Consider the following 12812-nt stretch of genomic DNA (forward strand, 5'->3'; position numbering starts at 1 on the left):
TTTCCGGGACGTTTCAGCCGAATGTTACAAAACAGAGCCAGGAACGGGACAGAATCTGGAAGAGAAGTTGTGCCCTCAATCTTGGCCGTGGTAGAGAAGCAGCCTTTTCCTTCCCCCTCAAATTAAGTTTAAGGAAGGAAATCCCAGCGTTGGCTATGAACTCTGGCAAAGGGGCCGGTCCAGGGGAGGGAGGAGGAAAGGGTGAGTCAGGCAGCCAAAGAGCTCCCTCATGTCACTTGCTTTTCCTCTCCCGGTAAGCTGTCGGCAGGGGCTGCAGCAACCCAAAAGGCTCCCCCCCCCCCCCCATCATCACCACCAACACCTCTTTCCTTTTTTGCTGAATTTCCTAAAAATTTGGGGGTTGCTCTTTGGCCCTCTTTCTCCATTATGATCCAGCTGTTATGGTTCTGCTATGGTCTCGCCATCGTTTCTGGACAGCAAGATCCTGAATTTTTAGCAAGAGAACTAGAAGAGGCTGAAATTATGGATTACAACCTTCTTGACAATGTAAGTTTTTTTTTAAAAAAAACATCTGTTTTATTATTACAGCATGCATGAATTCCAAATTTGTGACAGGAGCAGAAAACAGAGCATAGAAGTTGGAGAATGGTAGATGAACCGGGAAACAGAGGAGTGAATCTCTGCAGAGGTTTAATGGGATCTGACGGGTAGAATAATCGAGGAGATGATGGTTTTCCTATACTGCTTAGCTTCATTCCTTTATGTTCTTTTTAAAAGCTGCCAACCTTATTAAGGAGGGAAAAGGATTTTACAAGCAAGCCATTCCTGCTTAAAAACAGTTTGGGAATGTTCCACCTAGAAAAACATTCTGGCACCTTTCAGAGTTGCAAAGAGAATATTCAACCAGATGTACAAGCGCTTTGCCATATTTTGCAGTCTTTCAAAATATTTAGGAGCTACACTTGAACATTCTGCCTTTCACACAATCTGTAAAGCTATAGGAGGGACTGTCCTTTCTGACCTGCATTTGACAAGCCCCGAGTCAATTCCTTAGGATGCTCACCGGGCTACGTGGAACCTCCACTGTGAGGTGCAGTGTATCTCACAGTATATGTAAGGCAGCAAGGGCAAACAGTAGAGGATACACATTGCTTGCTCAGAGTGGGGGAAATTAATTTCTGGATTACAAATCCCGGAATATTCCAGATAGCATGGCCCGCCAAGATATAGGATATTGTCGTCCAGAGTAACATTTCTAGGGTTTGGGCTTCCTTAAGTACTACCTGTAAATATCTGAGCAGTTACAATTGAAACAATGCCAAACTAAACTACAGTTTGGAAATTTTAGTTTCCCGGACTGCAGCTGCCAGAAATCTGGAAGTTTGCATCTAAAGAGGATCCCCCCCAGACTCTTGACTAAATGGAAGATATTTTGAATGAGTTAAAAATGCCCTTTTTTGCTTTCCATTTTGTAAGCATCCGAGTCCATCATGAGGATATTATTTTCATTTGTCTTGGTATGGCATCTTACAAACAAAATTTGCTTTTTGAAATTTTATTGGGATGTCTCTGGATTTTGTCAAATATTTCTTAACTTTTCACCGCCATTCCTTGGCCGATTCCCAAGACTCTGTTTGAGGGGTCTTAGATAAGGCGATAGGTATATCTTTCTCATTACCTTGCCAGCACCTGGCTAAATAAACCTGTGCAATTATTCACTAGGATGTTATGGGTTGAATGACAAGTTACAGGCACACACAAAACAAAACACCCAATAGCCCCTTCACCCCTTCCTTCCAACAAATAAAATCTTCAGAAAGGGATGAACCGGTGCAAACTCATACAGTAGAGGACAGATGGAAGGGGTGTGTGATTAACCCTTTCTATGGCGACTATTTTTTTTCTCTCTCTTCCTTCAGCCAGATGGGGGCAGCATTCCAGATGGGTTTGCAAGTCTGTAGATCATGTCAGCTGACTGCAAGGAAGATTTGCAGTAGAGCAGCCAGACAAAGGGTTAACCATTTCCTCCCCTCATAGATTCTGCATTTGATCATTGTGCTTCCCTGAGAGCTTGGACAAGTTTTTTGCTTTGGAACTTGTAAAGGGCAAAAGTGGTAGCCAATCTGCCTATGATGGTCTAAGACTGAGGAAGGAAGGAAGGAAGGAAGGAAGGAAGGAAGGAAGGAAGGAAGGAAGGAAGGAAGGAAGGAAGGAAGGAAGGAAGGAAGGAAGGAAAAGACTTATCTGCCTTGCCTGTGGCTCACTCAACTGGCGTGCAACCAGTCTCATTGTGCACAAGCCCTGGGAGCACTGGGACAGAAGCAGGAATTCTTTAATTACCAGCAATTTCCCCCTGCAAATCATCGCCCTTACACAGGCATAATTTGTGTAACAGGATTTTGCCCACTGGTAGGCCTATCTTCCATGAATTTTTCTGGCATTCCTTTTAAAGCTGCCTAGACTGGTGGCCATCAATCCTTCTTGAAATCATGAATTTAATCACTTGGTTGTATACACTGTCTTTTGCCTCTACTGAATCTCCCCTTGTCCAGCTTTATTACACGACACCATGACCTGAAATCCTAACTATTAGAATTAATGGAAATGAAGCCAATCTATTTAAATCCTTTTGATTAAATCTTATTTATTTGGGATTCACCAGTGGATTAGGCTCAAGGATGGAGGGAGGTCTCTTTCCATCATACTATTTTAGGGTGCATTAACAGAAGTATATTTTCCAAATTCTGCAAGGTGCTAGTCCCCTTCTATTCAATACTGGTTAGGCCTCACCTTGAGTATTGTGTCCAGTTCTGGACACCACACTTCAAGAAGGATGCTAAGAAATTGGAACAAATTCAGAGGAGGGCAACAAGGATGATCAGGGAACTGGAAACCAAACCCTATGAGGAAAGACTGAATGAATTGGGCATGTTTAGCCTTGAGAAAAGAAGACTGAGGGGTGATAGGATAGCACTTTTCAAATATTTGAAAGGCTGTCATGCAGAGGAGAGGCAAAATCTGTTTTCGGTCATCCCAGAGTGCAGGACACACAAGAATGGACTCAAGTTGGAAGAAGCCAGATTTTGGTTGAATATCAGAAAACACTTCCTAACAGTTAGAGTATTAAAACAGTGGAACCAGTTTCTTCGAGAGGTGGTGAATGCTCCAACACTGGAGACATTCAAGAGACAACCACCTGGCAGATATCCTTTGATTTGTATTCCTGCCTTGAGCAGTGGGTTGGACTTGATGGCCTTGTAGGCCCCTTCCAACTTCACAATTCTGTGATTCTCTGATATTAGGAGTGGTCTATTTCATTCCACACACTCTCGGGAGATGACACCGGATAATATGAGATAAGGAGGAAACTATATCCTTAGAGGTGTGCAGATTTGTGATCTTCAGAGTATAACTCCCAGAATTCTAAGAATCATACTCCAAAACTACAGATCATCACACCTGTACATCCCGGTTCAGTTGCTCTGACTCTGCATAATTTTTATCTGGCATCAGTTGCTCTCCAAGAATGCTGTTGAATGAATGCCAGGCCTAAGCTAGAATGCTCAGTAAGATTTTGCCAAACACTGAAATTTCAACAGTAGGGCGGGCTCCTGTATATTTTTAATTCAGGAAACAGGTTCAGATTGCCCATCCAGACAAGCGAGACGCTGCCTCAGTTAAGTCAGATAGTGCTGTAAATGGTGATGCCTCTTCAAAATATTGTTGAGTTGAGCATGATTGGAACCCAGGTCTTTCTAGTCCAGTTTATCACCCTGCCTCTCAGTGAACTGTGGGATGTGTCTGTATTTTGCTCCTGGCTGGATAGCTCAGTGGTTTATGCATCTGGCTGTGGAGCCAGAGGTAGTGAGTTCTATTCCCCATTGGGCTTCCTGTGAGTTGAGCCAACCTGTGTAGCCTTGGGCAAGCTGCAGAGTCCCAGGGTCACCATAAGCCAGAATTGACTTGACGGCATGTGGTTATTATTATGTTATATCCATATTTAGGACAGAAAAGAGTTTTGTTGCTCTGGAAAGCAAAACATTGTAGCCCCAAATTCTGAGATCGGCTGGATTCATAGGCTGCTTTACTCCTCGGGTGGGAGACCCTGATGAGGAATCAGTTGGCAGTGGGAAGACTGAAGTAATTCGCTTTCCCCCCTGAGGCAGTAATAAACAGATGCCCACATTCCTCGCCAGGAGATGTTGTAGCGGGGTTTAGTGTCACATTTTCAACAGCAGCAAATGTTTTATGATGCTGCTCTCTTGGCCGGCTCGCTCTGTTGCTTACATAGCCTTACCGTGGAATTTTGCTTCTCCAAGACGTCAACGCAATCTGCAAAATGGCTTCGCCAGGCCAGATGACAGGCCGTTCTGCCAAGTCAGCAGGAGGTGTTTTGGAGCAGAAAGGTTATTACCAACATCTCACCGGCTTAATTTCTGCCAGTCAAACGGGGCTGACTCTAGAGCCAGATAGGACCAAATTCCAACAGAGCCTCTCACTCGATATTTATAGTTACCGCTTGGCAAGCTTCCAGTTTTACACACGATTCAAACTAAGAGCACAGTAAATTGCAGGTTAAAAAAACCCCATTAAACCTATAATGGGAAGTGAAAATGAAAAATGTAAATATTAAAAACTCAAAAAACACTAACAAGGAACATCAGGAAGCCATCCAGAAGAGTCTCAGTCTTGCCCCATTGGGTTATTGAAAGCCTGACTGCAAAGGGAGGTCTTTAATTGTGGCCGAAAGGCTAAGAGGGGAAGGGGCCCAGACAACCTACCAAGGGAGAGAGCATTCCACAACCTAGGAGCAACCACAGAGAAGACCCCCCTTCTTGTGTCTCCATCAAATGCATCTGTAACGGCAATGGGACCAAGAGGAAGTCCTACTCTGATGATCTTAGCAGTCAAGAAGGTTCGTATGGGTAGATATGGTCCTTCATGAGGGGCACAAGACCACTCTGAGAGTTTCATGTCCGAACGGGGATTTGAACCCAGGTCTACACTCTAACCATTCTACCACGTTACTGAAGAATAGTAAAAAGTATTAGAGTAAAGCATATTTTATAATAACTGGGTATATCTAAGACTTAGGTTAGTTTGCAGCCATCCGCTTTCCAGAGACACTGTGGGAGTTAAGAATCATGGCTGATGATGTTGTGATTGTTTAAGATGGCGGCAGGACTTAGAAAACCTAAGTCAAAAAGGAGCTGCTTGTGTCTTCAGTGGAACCCAGAGAGTTTTTTTTAATCAAAAATGGGGGTGAAATAAGAATAATCCACTCCAAGAATTGATATTAGGCAAAGAAGAAGAAGAAGAAGAAGAAGAAGAAGAAGAAGAAGAAGAAGAAGAAGAAGAAGAAGAAGAAGAAGAAGAAGAAATGCCATTTCTCACTTAGGAGATCCTTTTAAGGGAAAAGTAGAAGAAAAAAAACAAATTTAAGTTTATATAGAGAAGCCTGTAGTGCTGTCCTCTGTCTATGCATGCAAATCTGCTGGCAGCCACTTCTCTATTTGAAATAATAGCAAGAAAAAGCAAGAAGGAATCTCAGAAGAAAATGGAGGAAGTCTAAGAATACAATCCTGAGGGTAGATCTAGAAAAGAAAAGAAGACAACTATATATGCACCTATTCCACCCCTAGCTTTCCTTTGGGCATTGTTCCAACAATTTCTAGATAATTTTTGCTTTGCTTGGACTCCTGCACAATGCTTAAATAAAAAGGAATAAAATAAAGGAAAGTGATGGCCAATGGCATTCAAAGTCGAGAGCATGAAATCATATTGATATGTGAATGGGAGCTGGGCTGAATGATCTTTTGGGATATCTTTGTGATTAAAATTTCTCCAAACATTAAAAAAAAATCCGTCTAGGTTATCCGAGACCAATCAGGCCACTGCTAGGTAGTTGCTGAGATCATTCATTTATTTTTCGACACCAGCCTTCCTCACAAAGCAGAATATCTTCCTGTGCTTTGCCTGGCAAAGTTTCCTGGTGCTGTTCCTTTATTTTGGAGATGAGCTGATCACGTTTCAGTTAGTCCTGAAAACAAGTGTTTGTTCCCAAACTGAGGAAAGGGGGGTGTCTACATTTTAAATTACAAAATCAAATTCCTCATTGAAAGAAAGTTGGGTGATGGGAACGGAAAAGTAAGAGTGGGGGAGTGAGGGTTTCTCAAAAACTCTCTTCACAAATTGGTGTGGTATACAGGTGACATAAATAAATAAGTAAACAAGTAAAGAAATAAATAAAAATACGGATAAGGGTATGTGTGATGCCTAAAAATTTGGAAAATGCTGATCTAAGGAAACGTCCGTTACCATCTTAACTGGTGGATTTGTTTTTTTACTGATATGTCTTTCGTTGGCCTTTACATCAGTATCAGGAAGTACAGTGGTGCCTCACTAGACAGTTACCCCTCATGACAGTTTTTTCGCTAGACATTGGCTTTTTGCAATTGCTATAGCTATTCGCAAAACTGTGATTCCTATGGGGGAATTTCGCTGGACAATGTTTGGTCCCTGCTTCGCAAACTGATTTTCGCTAGACGACAATTTTGACAGCTCCCTCCGCGCTCGCAAAACGGGTGTTTTCGGGACCTAAGCTTCGCAAGACAGCGATTTAAACAGCTGATTGGCGGTTCGCAAAGTGGATTTCCTATGGCCAATCTTCGCTAAACAACAGCGATTCTTCCCCACTGGAACACATTAAACAGGTTTCAATGCATTCCAATGGGAAAATGCTTTTCGCTAGACAATGATTTCGCTAAACAGTGATTTCAGTGGATCAACATCTAGCGAGACACCACTGTAATAGGACCCCAGCCACCAAGGCTGCTTCAATATGGATGGATTGCAACACCCATCTTCCTTCACTATAGGCTTCCCTGTCTAGAGTGATGGGAATTGTAGTTTGCCAAGATCTGGAGGACCAGACGTTGACCAGCCCTGACTTAATGTCCAAATTTCCAGTCTTGCCTGCAGAAGAATCTGTGGAAACGGCTGGAGGAGGTTTTTTTTTTTTTTTTGACACTGGGAAAGGCTTAACTTTGCTCTAGTATGCTAGCATTCCTCGCTTCATATAAACAGTTATAAAATCGCCTCCCCGGTGGGCAAATCAGTTATTTTAGCACATAAAAAATGACCAGTAAGGGTGATGAGGAATTAATGATACTCTTACATTCCCTTGCTACATTACATTCCAGTGAGGGGTGCCTGAAGGATTATTTCTCCCTTTCATTAATATGCTGCCATGGAAACCCTAATAAAGAAGTCAGCTTTGAGCTTACTTGTAAATAACAGAGACAGCACCATTTTTACAGATGACCGATACATATTTCATTTTATTGCAGACAGAGAGAAGGTGTGCTTAAGTGTATCTCCTCTAATCTTAAGATTTGGAGGTCCACACTCCTAACTCCACATGTTTATTGACACTCGCAGGTGGAAGAGCAAAACAACGTATTTTGCACATCACCAGAGGCGTTCACATGTTCAGACCAGAGTTTGAGCACCTTGCTGATTTGGTCAGCAACTCCCAGAATCCCCAACTCAGCCCAGGAATTACCTCCCTATGTGGCGTTCAGCCAGTTCTATTCAACCTCTCCCTCGCAGTGGGATTTTGGGTCAACTTGTGCGTCCCACAGCTGGCCAGACAGCTCATGGAGTTAGATCTCTGTCTGCAGAGCCAGAGGTTGGGTGTCCAATTCTCCACTGGACATGCCAGAAGAGGCAGCCTGGGTGTCCTTGGGCCAGCTGCAGAGTCCCAGGGCTCCCCCCCCCCCAAAAAAGAAGAGAGTGGCAAACCACTTCTAAGTATTCTCTGCCTAGAAAACCCTAGGAAGGGTCAGAAATGACTTGGCGTCACATGACTATGAAGGCTTCTTACAGGTCTTTGGTGCATAACGCACCCCCCCCCCTTTTGCAGTGCCCAATCTGGCCATTGCATAAGGGCCGGTCAGGGCAGGAAAGAGCACAACATGATACGCGTAATGGAAGCGTGTTCTGCATTGCTCCCTGCTTTCTTCCAAACGGGAGAGGCTGGCTATGAGCCAAGAGTCTTGCATTCTCTCCGCTGCCGCCTGCATGCTCATGTGTTCAGGCCAGCACATGGCCTGGTCATACCTTGTTTGGTTCCATCTAAGGAATGTTCAAGGCACTTGACAATGTTCCCATACCAAGAATTATGGGAGGAATAGAAAGAGTACTTACTAACTTTTTTTTTCATTTTCTTGGGTTCAGGGCAGTTCAACTTGACGGGACAACTCAGCAAGCAATTCTCAAGCCCTCTGTGATTCTTTACCACCTCCTGTTATTATTATTTTTCTTGTGTGTGTGAATCTCCACTGTGCGAAGTTTCTCTGTTGCAAACCTAGCCTAGTAAGAAGCAATGCACAGCAAGCATGGCATGATTGGTTCATAAGATACACCCAGGAGAAACGCTCTGATGTTTCTAATTTGTAAAAAAAAAATCTATCTGATGGCCATTTGTGCAATTTTGTGTTATTTGCATTAAAACATCAATTTTGCACAATTTTGCTTAATTTGCAAAATAAATCATCATTTTTTTGTTGTTCTCTTGCCAAGAGCTATCCCAGGTACTTGCAAACTGGGGAGAACAAGTTTCTTTCTTCCTTCCTCATCCTCACATGTGAGGATGCAGTGAGCAAAGAGGAAGGAAACGTGGATTTGCAACCTTACTTGTGGGCCATGAACACATGGAGAGCCGGTGTTGTGCAGTGGATGGAAGGATGGACTAGGAATAAGAAGATGATAAATAATAATTGAATGCTTTCAAGTCAATTCCGATTTATGGTGGCTCTTTCCAGGGGTTTCCAGGGACAGAATATTCAGAAGTGCATTACCCCTCCCTTCCTCTAGGGGCACCCTGGAGCTGTGCAGTTTGCCCAAGGCCACCGAGGCTGGCTCTTCTGGGATGCACAATGGGGAATTCAACTCCCAGCCTCTGGCCCCGCAGCCAGACACCTTAGCTCATTTGCTGTTTGGCCATGAAAACCCAATGAGGATGTTGGACCCGGTGAAGCCACTCATTGAACATCTCATCTATTAGGGTCACTACTCGTTGGAGGAGATTTCACAGTACCCAACAACCACGACGCTCTATAAAACCAAAATATGCAAATCTCATTACACAGACTCATTAACAAAGGGAGAGCAGCGGCTCAGTTGTAGAGGAAAAGCCTGCAGAACAGCCTGGTTTTGATCAAATCCTGCAGTGTAACCAAGGGGAAACAGAACCCGGGCGCTATGAGTCAGAAGCCCCATCCCGTATATACCCACCCCTGCTGCATTTCAGGTGACTGGGCATGGAGCACGTCCTTCTCAGCAGATCTGAATGGCTGGAGGGCAACAGTGTGATTGTCCGTGAATGATTCCAGTTCTAAACATGTATGGGATTAAAAGGAAGAACCGCCCCCTGAGGCTTCTGTAACAAAGACTTTGATTATTTGATGAGTGGCTTTGCAGCAGGAAAGATTATAAAGCTTGGGTCCAGGATGCCAGAAGGACTGCATTTCCCCATATGAGCCTTCTCGGCATTTAAATCCTTGGAGGAGGCCCTCCTATGGTCCCATTGCCAGTGCAGGGACATCTGATGGGGACACACGAAGGAGGGCCTTCTCGGTGGCAGCTCCCAGGCGATGGAATGCTCTTCCTCAGGACGTCAGGCTGGCCTCCTCCACCACCAACAGCTGGAAAACCATCATAACCATGCCCCTGAATGCCTTCTTAGAGTCAGATTGCTTTTAATGTTCACTTGCTTTTAATTATTCAGTTGTATATTTTGATTTGCATATAGTTTAATGTTTTTTAAAAAACATTTAATTCCTTATGTTTTTAACTATTCCTTTTATTATTGTGAGCCACCTTGGGTCCCATTATAGGGAGAACGGTGGCATAGAAATGAAACAAATAAAAAAATAAAGAGTATTGCAGAGTTTTGGTTTTTAGCTAAAAAAAACAACTCTATCTTGCAGCAGAAAGATAGTGACTTACATAGCAGAATCAGCATTTATTTGTACCCCACCTATCTGGTCTTGTGACCACTCTAGGTGGCTAATGATAGCATCACTCTCCTGAATAGACCACCTCTTTTGTCTCATCCACTGGCACTTACAGTCTCGATAATTCATTCTGAGGCATTGGTAAGAGAAAGAATAAAAGGTTTCATTTACTCACAGTTGAGTAGATAAGAAACAGCATACTGTACAAACATGACTACTATGCAGCAACAGGCCTCAACTGACTCACAGCCTGCTTCCAGCAGACTCCTGCAGACGACACTCACATAACTACACAAACTCCATAACTGCACACTAACTGCCAGTAGACTAAAAAGAGAGGGGGAAAGAGACTTATGCAGAGAGGTGGGGCTTTCTTTGAAACCAGAGAGGGAAGAACCATTGGTTACTCCTGGATTGATTGACCGTCAATCAAAGCCCAGAAAAGTCCTTCCCCAATCAAACCTCTTAAAGGCAGTATGCAAGGTTGAAATAACTCCAGCAAAGACAAGTAAAGCTAATTTCTAAGGCAAAGAACATAGTTTTCTGTGTGTTCCTTAGCTTTTCTTTTGTTTCCCCTACTTCTAATCATGATGCATCAATGCTGCATTTAACATGAGGGATCCATGGGAGTCTTGCTCTGGGTGACCAGTGGCTCTTTGCTTCGTCCCATGTTTTTCTGGTAACACACAAATTCTTATTGATGTGGTTCATATTTGCACATTTGTCCAAAGCCTGTGTCCGTGTAATGAGACTCCATCTGGGATATATGCAACTCCCCACAGTGCCCCTAGTGACTGGACTCTAGAATGACATTATCCACATAAGCAATAATGATAGACATAAAATGTACACCGTTTCTACCCTCTGTCTGCAAGGTATGTAGGGTATATTACAGAGTGAATACCAATTCCGGTTTTAGTCGATGCTGTTTATCTTTCTGCGTAGTTTTATCTTCCCAAATAGCCATGGCTATTTTTGTTGTTTTCTTGTTTGGGATTGTTGCTGCATTTTAATGTTACGGGCTTGTTCTAAAATGCTCCAAACCCTGTCATCAGCAGCATGGGAAAGCTGTTAATGTACACAAACAACCCTTTTGTATCCAAGGAAGAGTCTTGGCTGGTTGGTAATATGCCCATCTTCATGTTGAAAGACCCAGTTCAAAGCAAAATAAATAACTACATGAATTAATATGCTATCTAATGGCATCCGTTCTTTTCTAGGTCGCTCGCCGAGTTCCACGACAAAGCAGGGTCCTGCAGAGACTGGTAGGTAGTGAACTGGATGTTTGTTATTATTATTTCCCCAAAGAGGTGGTTAGCAATCTTCTGGGCTCATTAAGGGAGAAAAAAAGAAGAGGAATCTCAAAGCAGGAAATATTTCCGGCAGCTCTTTTATCTCCACGCCACCCCACAGTCCCACACAAAAGCAAGTAGGAGTGTACTAAAAATACAACAGATAAACAAATGTTTTCCAAAGAACAAAATGTTAAATGCTAATTCTTGGGAGGGGGTGAGGTCCAGGGAAGACACGAAGGAGGGAAGGAGAGTTCTCCACATTTTAAAACGTCTTTAAAAGCTTATCTGTGAAGATTCTCAGTCATCTAGGTCAGGTTATCTGGAAGTTGAGTCATGCCATGTCATCCACTTGTTGTTGTTTAGTCCTTAAGTCGCATCCAACTCTTCGTGACCCCATGAACCAGAGCACGCCAGGCCCTCCCGGCTTCTGCTGCCTCCCGGAGTTGGGTCAAATTCATGTTGGTCGCTTCAATGACACTGTCCATCCATCTCGTCCTCTGTCATCCCCTTCTCCTCTTGTCCTCACACTTTCCCAACATCAGGGTCTTTTCCAGGGAGTCTTCTCTTCTCATGAGATGGCCCAAGTATTGGAGCCTCCGCTTCAGGATCTGTCCTTCCAGTGAGCACTCAGGCATGATTTCCTTTAGAATGGATAGGTTGGATCTCCTTGAGGTCCAGGGGCCTCTCAAGAGTCTCCTCCAGCATCACAATTCAAAAGCATCAATTCTTCGGCGGTCAGCCTTGTTTATGGTCAAATTCTCACCGGGAGGGCCAATAGGTAGCCTGGGGAATTAAACTGTAAAACTGTGCAGAGAGTGCTTGAAGTGCTATATAAGCACCACACTTTAGTAGCAAGGAAGGAAGGAAGGAAGGAAGGAAGGAAGGAAGGAAGGAAGGGAAGGGAAGGAAGGAAGGAAGGAAGGAAGGAAGGAAGGAAGGAAGGAAGGAAGGAAGGAAGGAAGGAAGGAAGGAAGGAAGGAAGGAAGGAAGGAAGGAAGGAAGGAAGGAAGGAAGGAAGGAAGGAAGGAAGGAAGGAAGGAAGGAAGGAGAAGAATCTTGAGTACAGTACATCAGACATAGTAGTAATAGAACGAAGAAATGTCTGGATAACTCCAGGCGATGCCAGCGTTGAAGATAAAAAATTGGGGGAAAATTACAAAATAAAGAGACTTGGAAATAGAAATAACTCTCTGGTGGATGAAACACATTTCAGTGGTCACCATAGTCATTGAGAGCAATGCCATGGAATTTTATAAAATATTATAATCAACTGCAAATCTCTGAAATAACACCACCAGAGTATTAGGAACTGCGTATATATTGCATGGGCATTTAACTGATACCTTTTTTGGTTAAAACTTGCATCTGTTATGTAATATCAGTCAAAGATTGTGTCTTGATGATGTATGCTCAAGCCTGATCTGTCTTCTAGAATTAAAAACAAATAAGCGGAGACTAAATTTGGGGCATATCATGAGAAAGCAACACTCCCTGGAAAAGAGAATCATGCTGGAAAGAGGCGAAGGCCGCAGAGAAA

At 43.4% G+C, this 12812-nt stretch overlaps 1 protein-coding gene across 1 annotated transcript in view; it reads left to right on the top strand.

The window, feature by feature from the left end:
- The first annotated feature begins 231 nt into the window (after window positions 1–231).
- The window catches only part of ITIH5 (inter-alpha-trypsin inhibitor heavy chain 5), a 46223-nt gene continuing 33642 nt past the window's right edge, over window positions 232–12812 (top strand). Inside the window, exons 1-2 of the mRNA XM_073002512.2 lie at window positions 232–507; window positions 11201–11245. Coding sequence (XP_072858613.2) covers window positions 388–507; window positions 11201–11245 — 165 coding nt within the window. The 5' untranslated portion in view covers window positions 232–387. The remainder of the gene's footprint in view (window positions 508–11200; window positions 11246–12812) is intronic.

This window comes from Pogona vitticeps, chromosome 5 (assembly GCF_051106095.1).
Source record: "Pogona vitticeps strain Pit_001003342236 chromosome 5, PviZW2.1, whole genome shotgun sequence".
Lineage (NCBI taxonomy): Eukaryota > Metazoa > Chordata > Lepidosauria > Squamata > Agamidae > Pogona > Pogona vitticeps.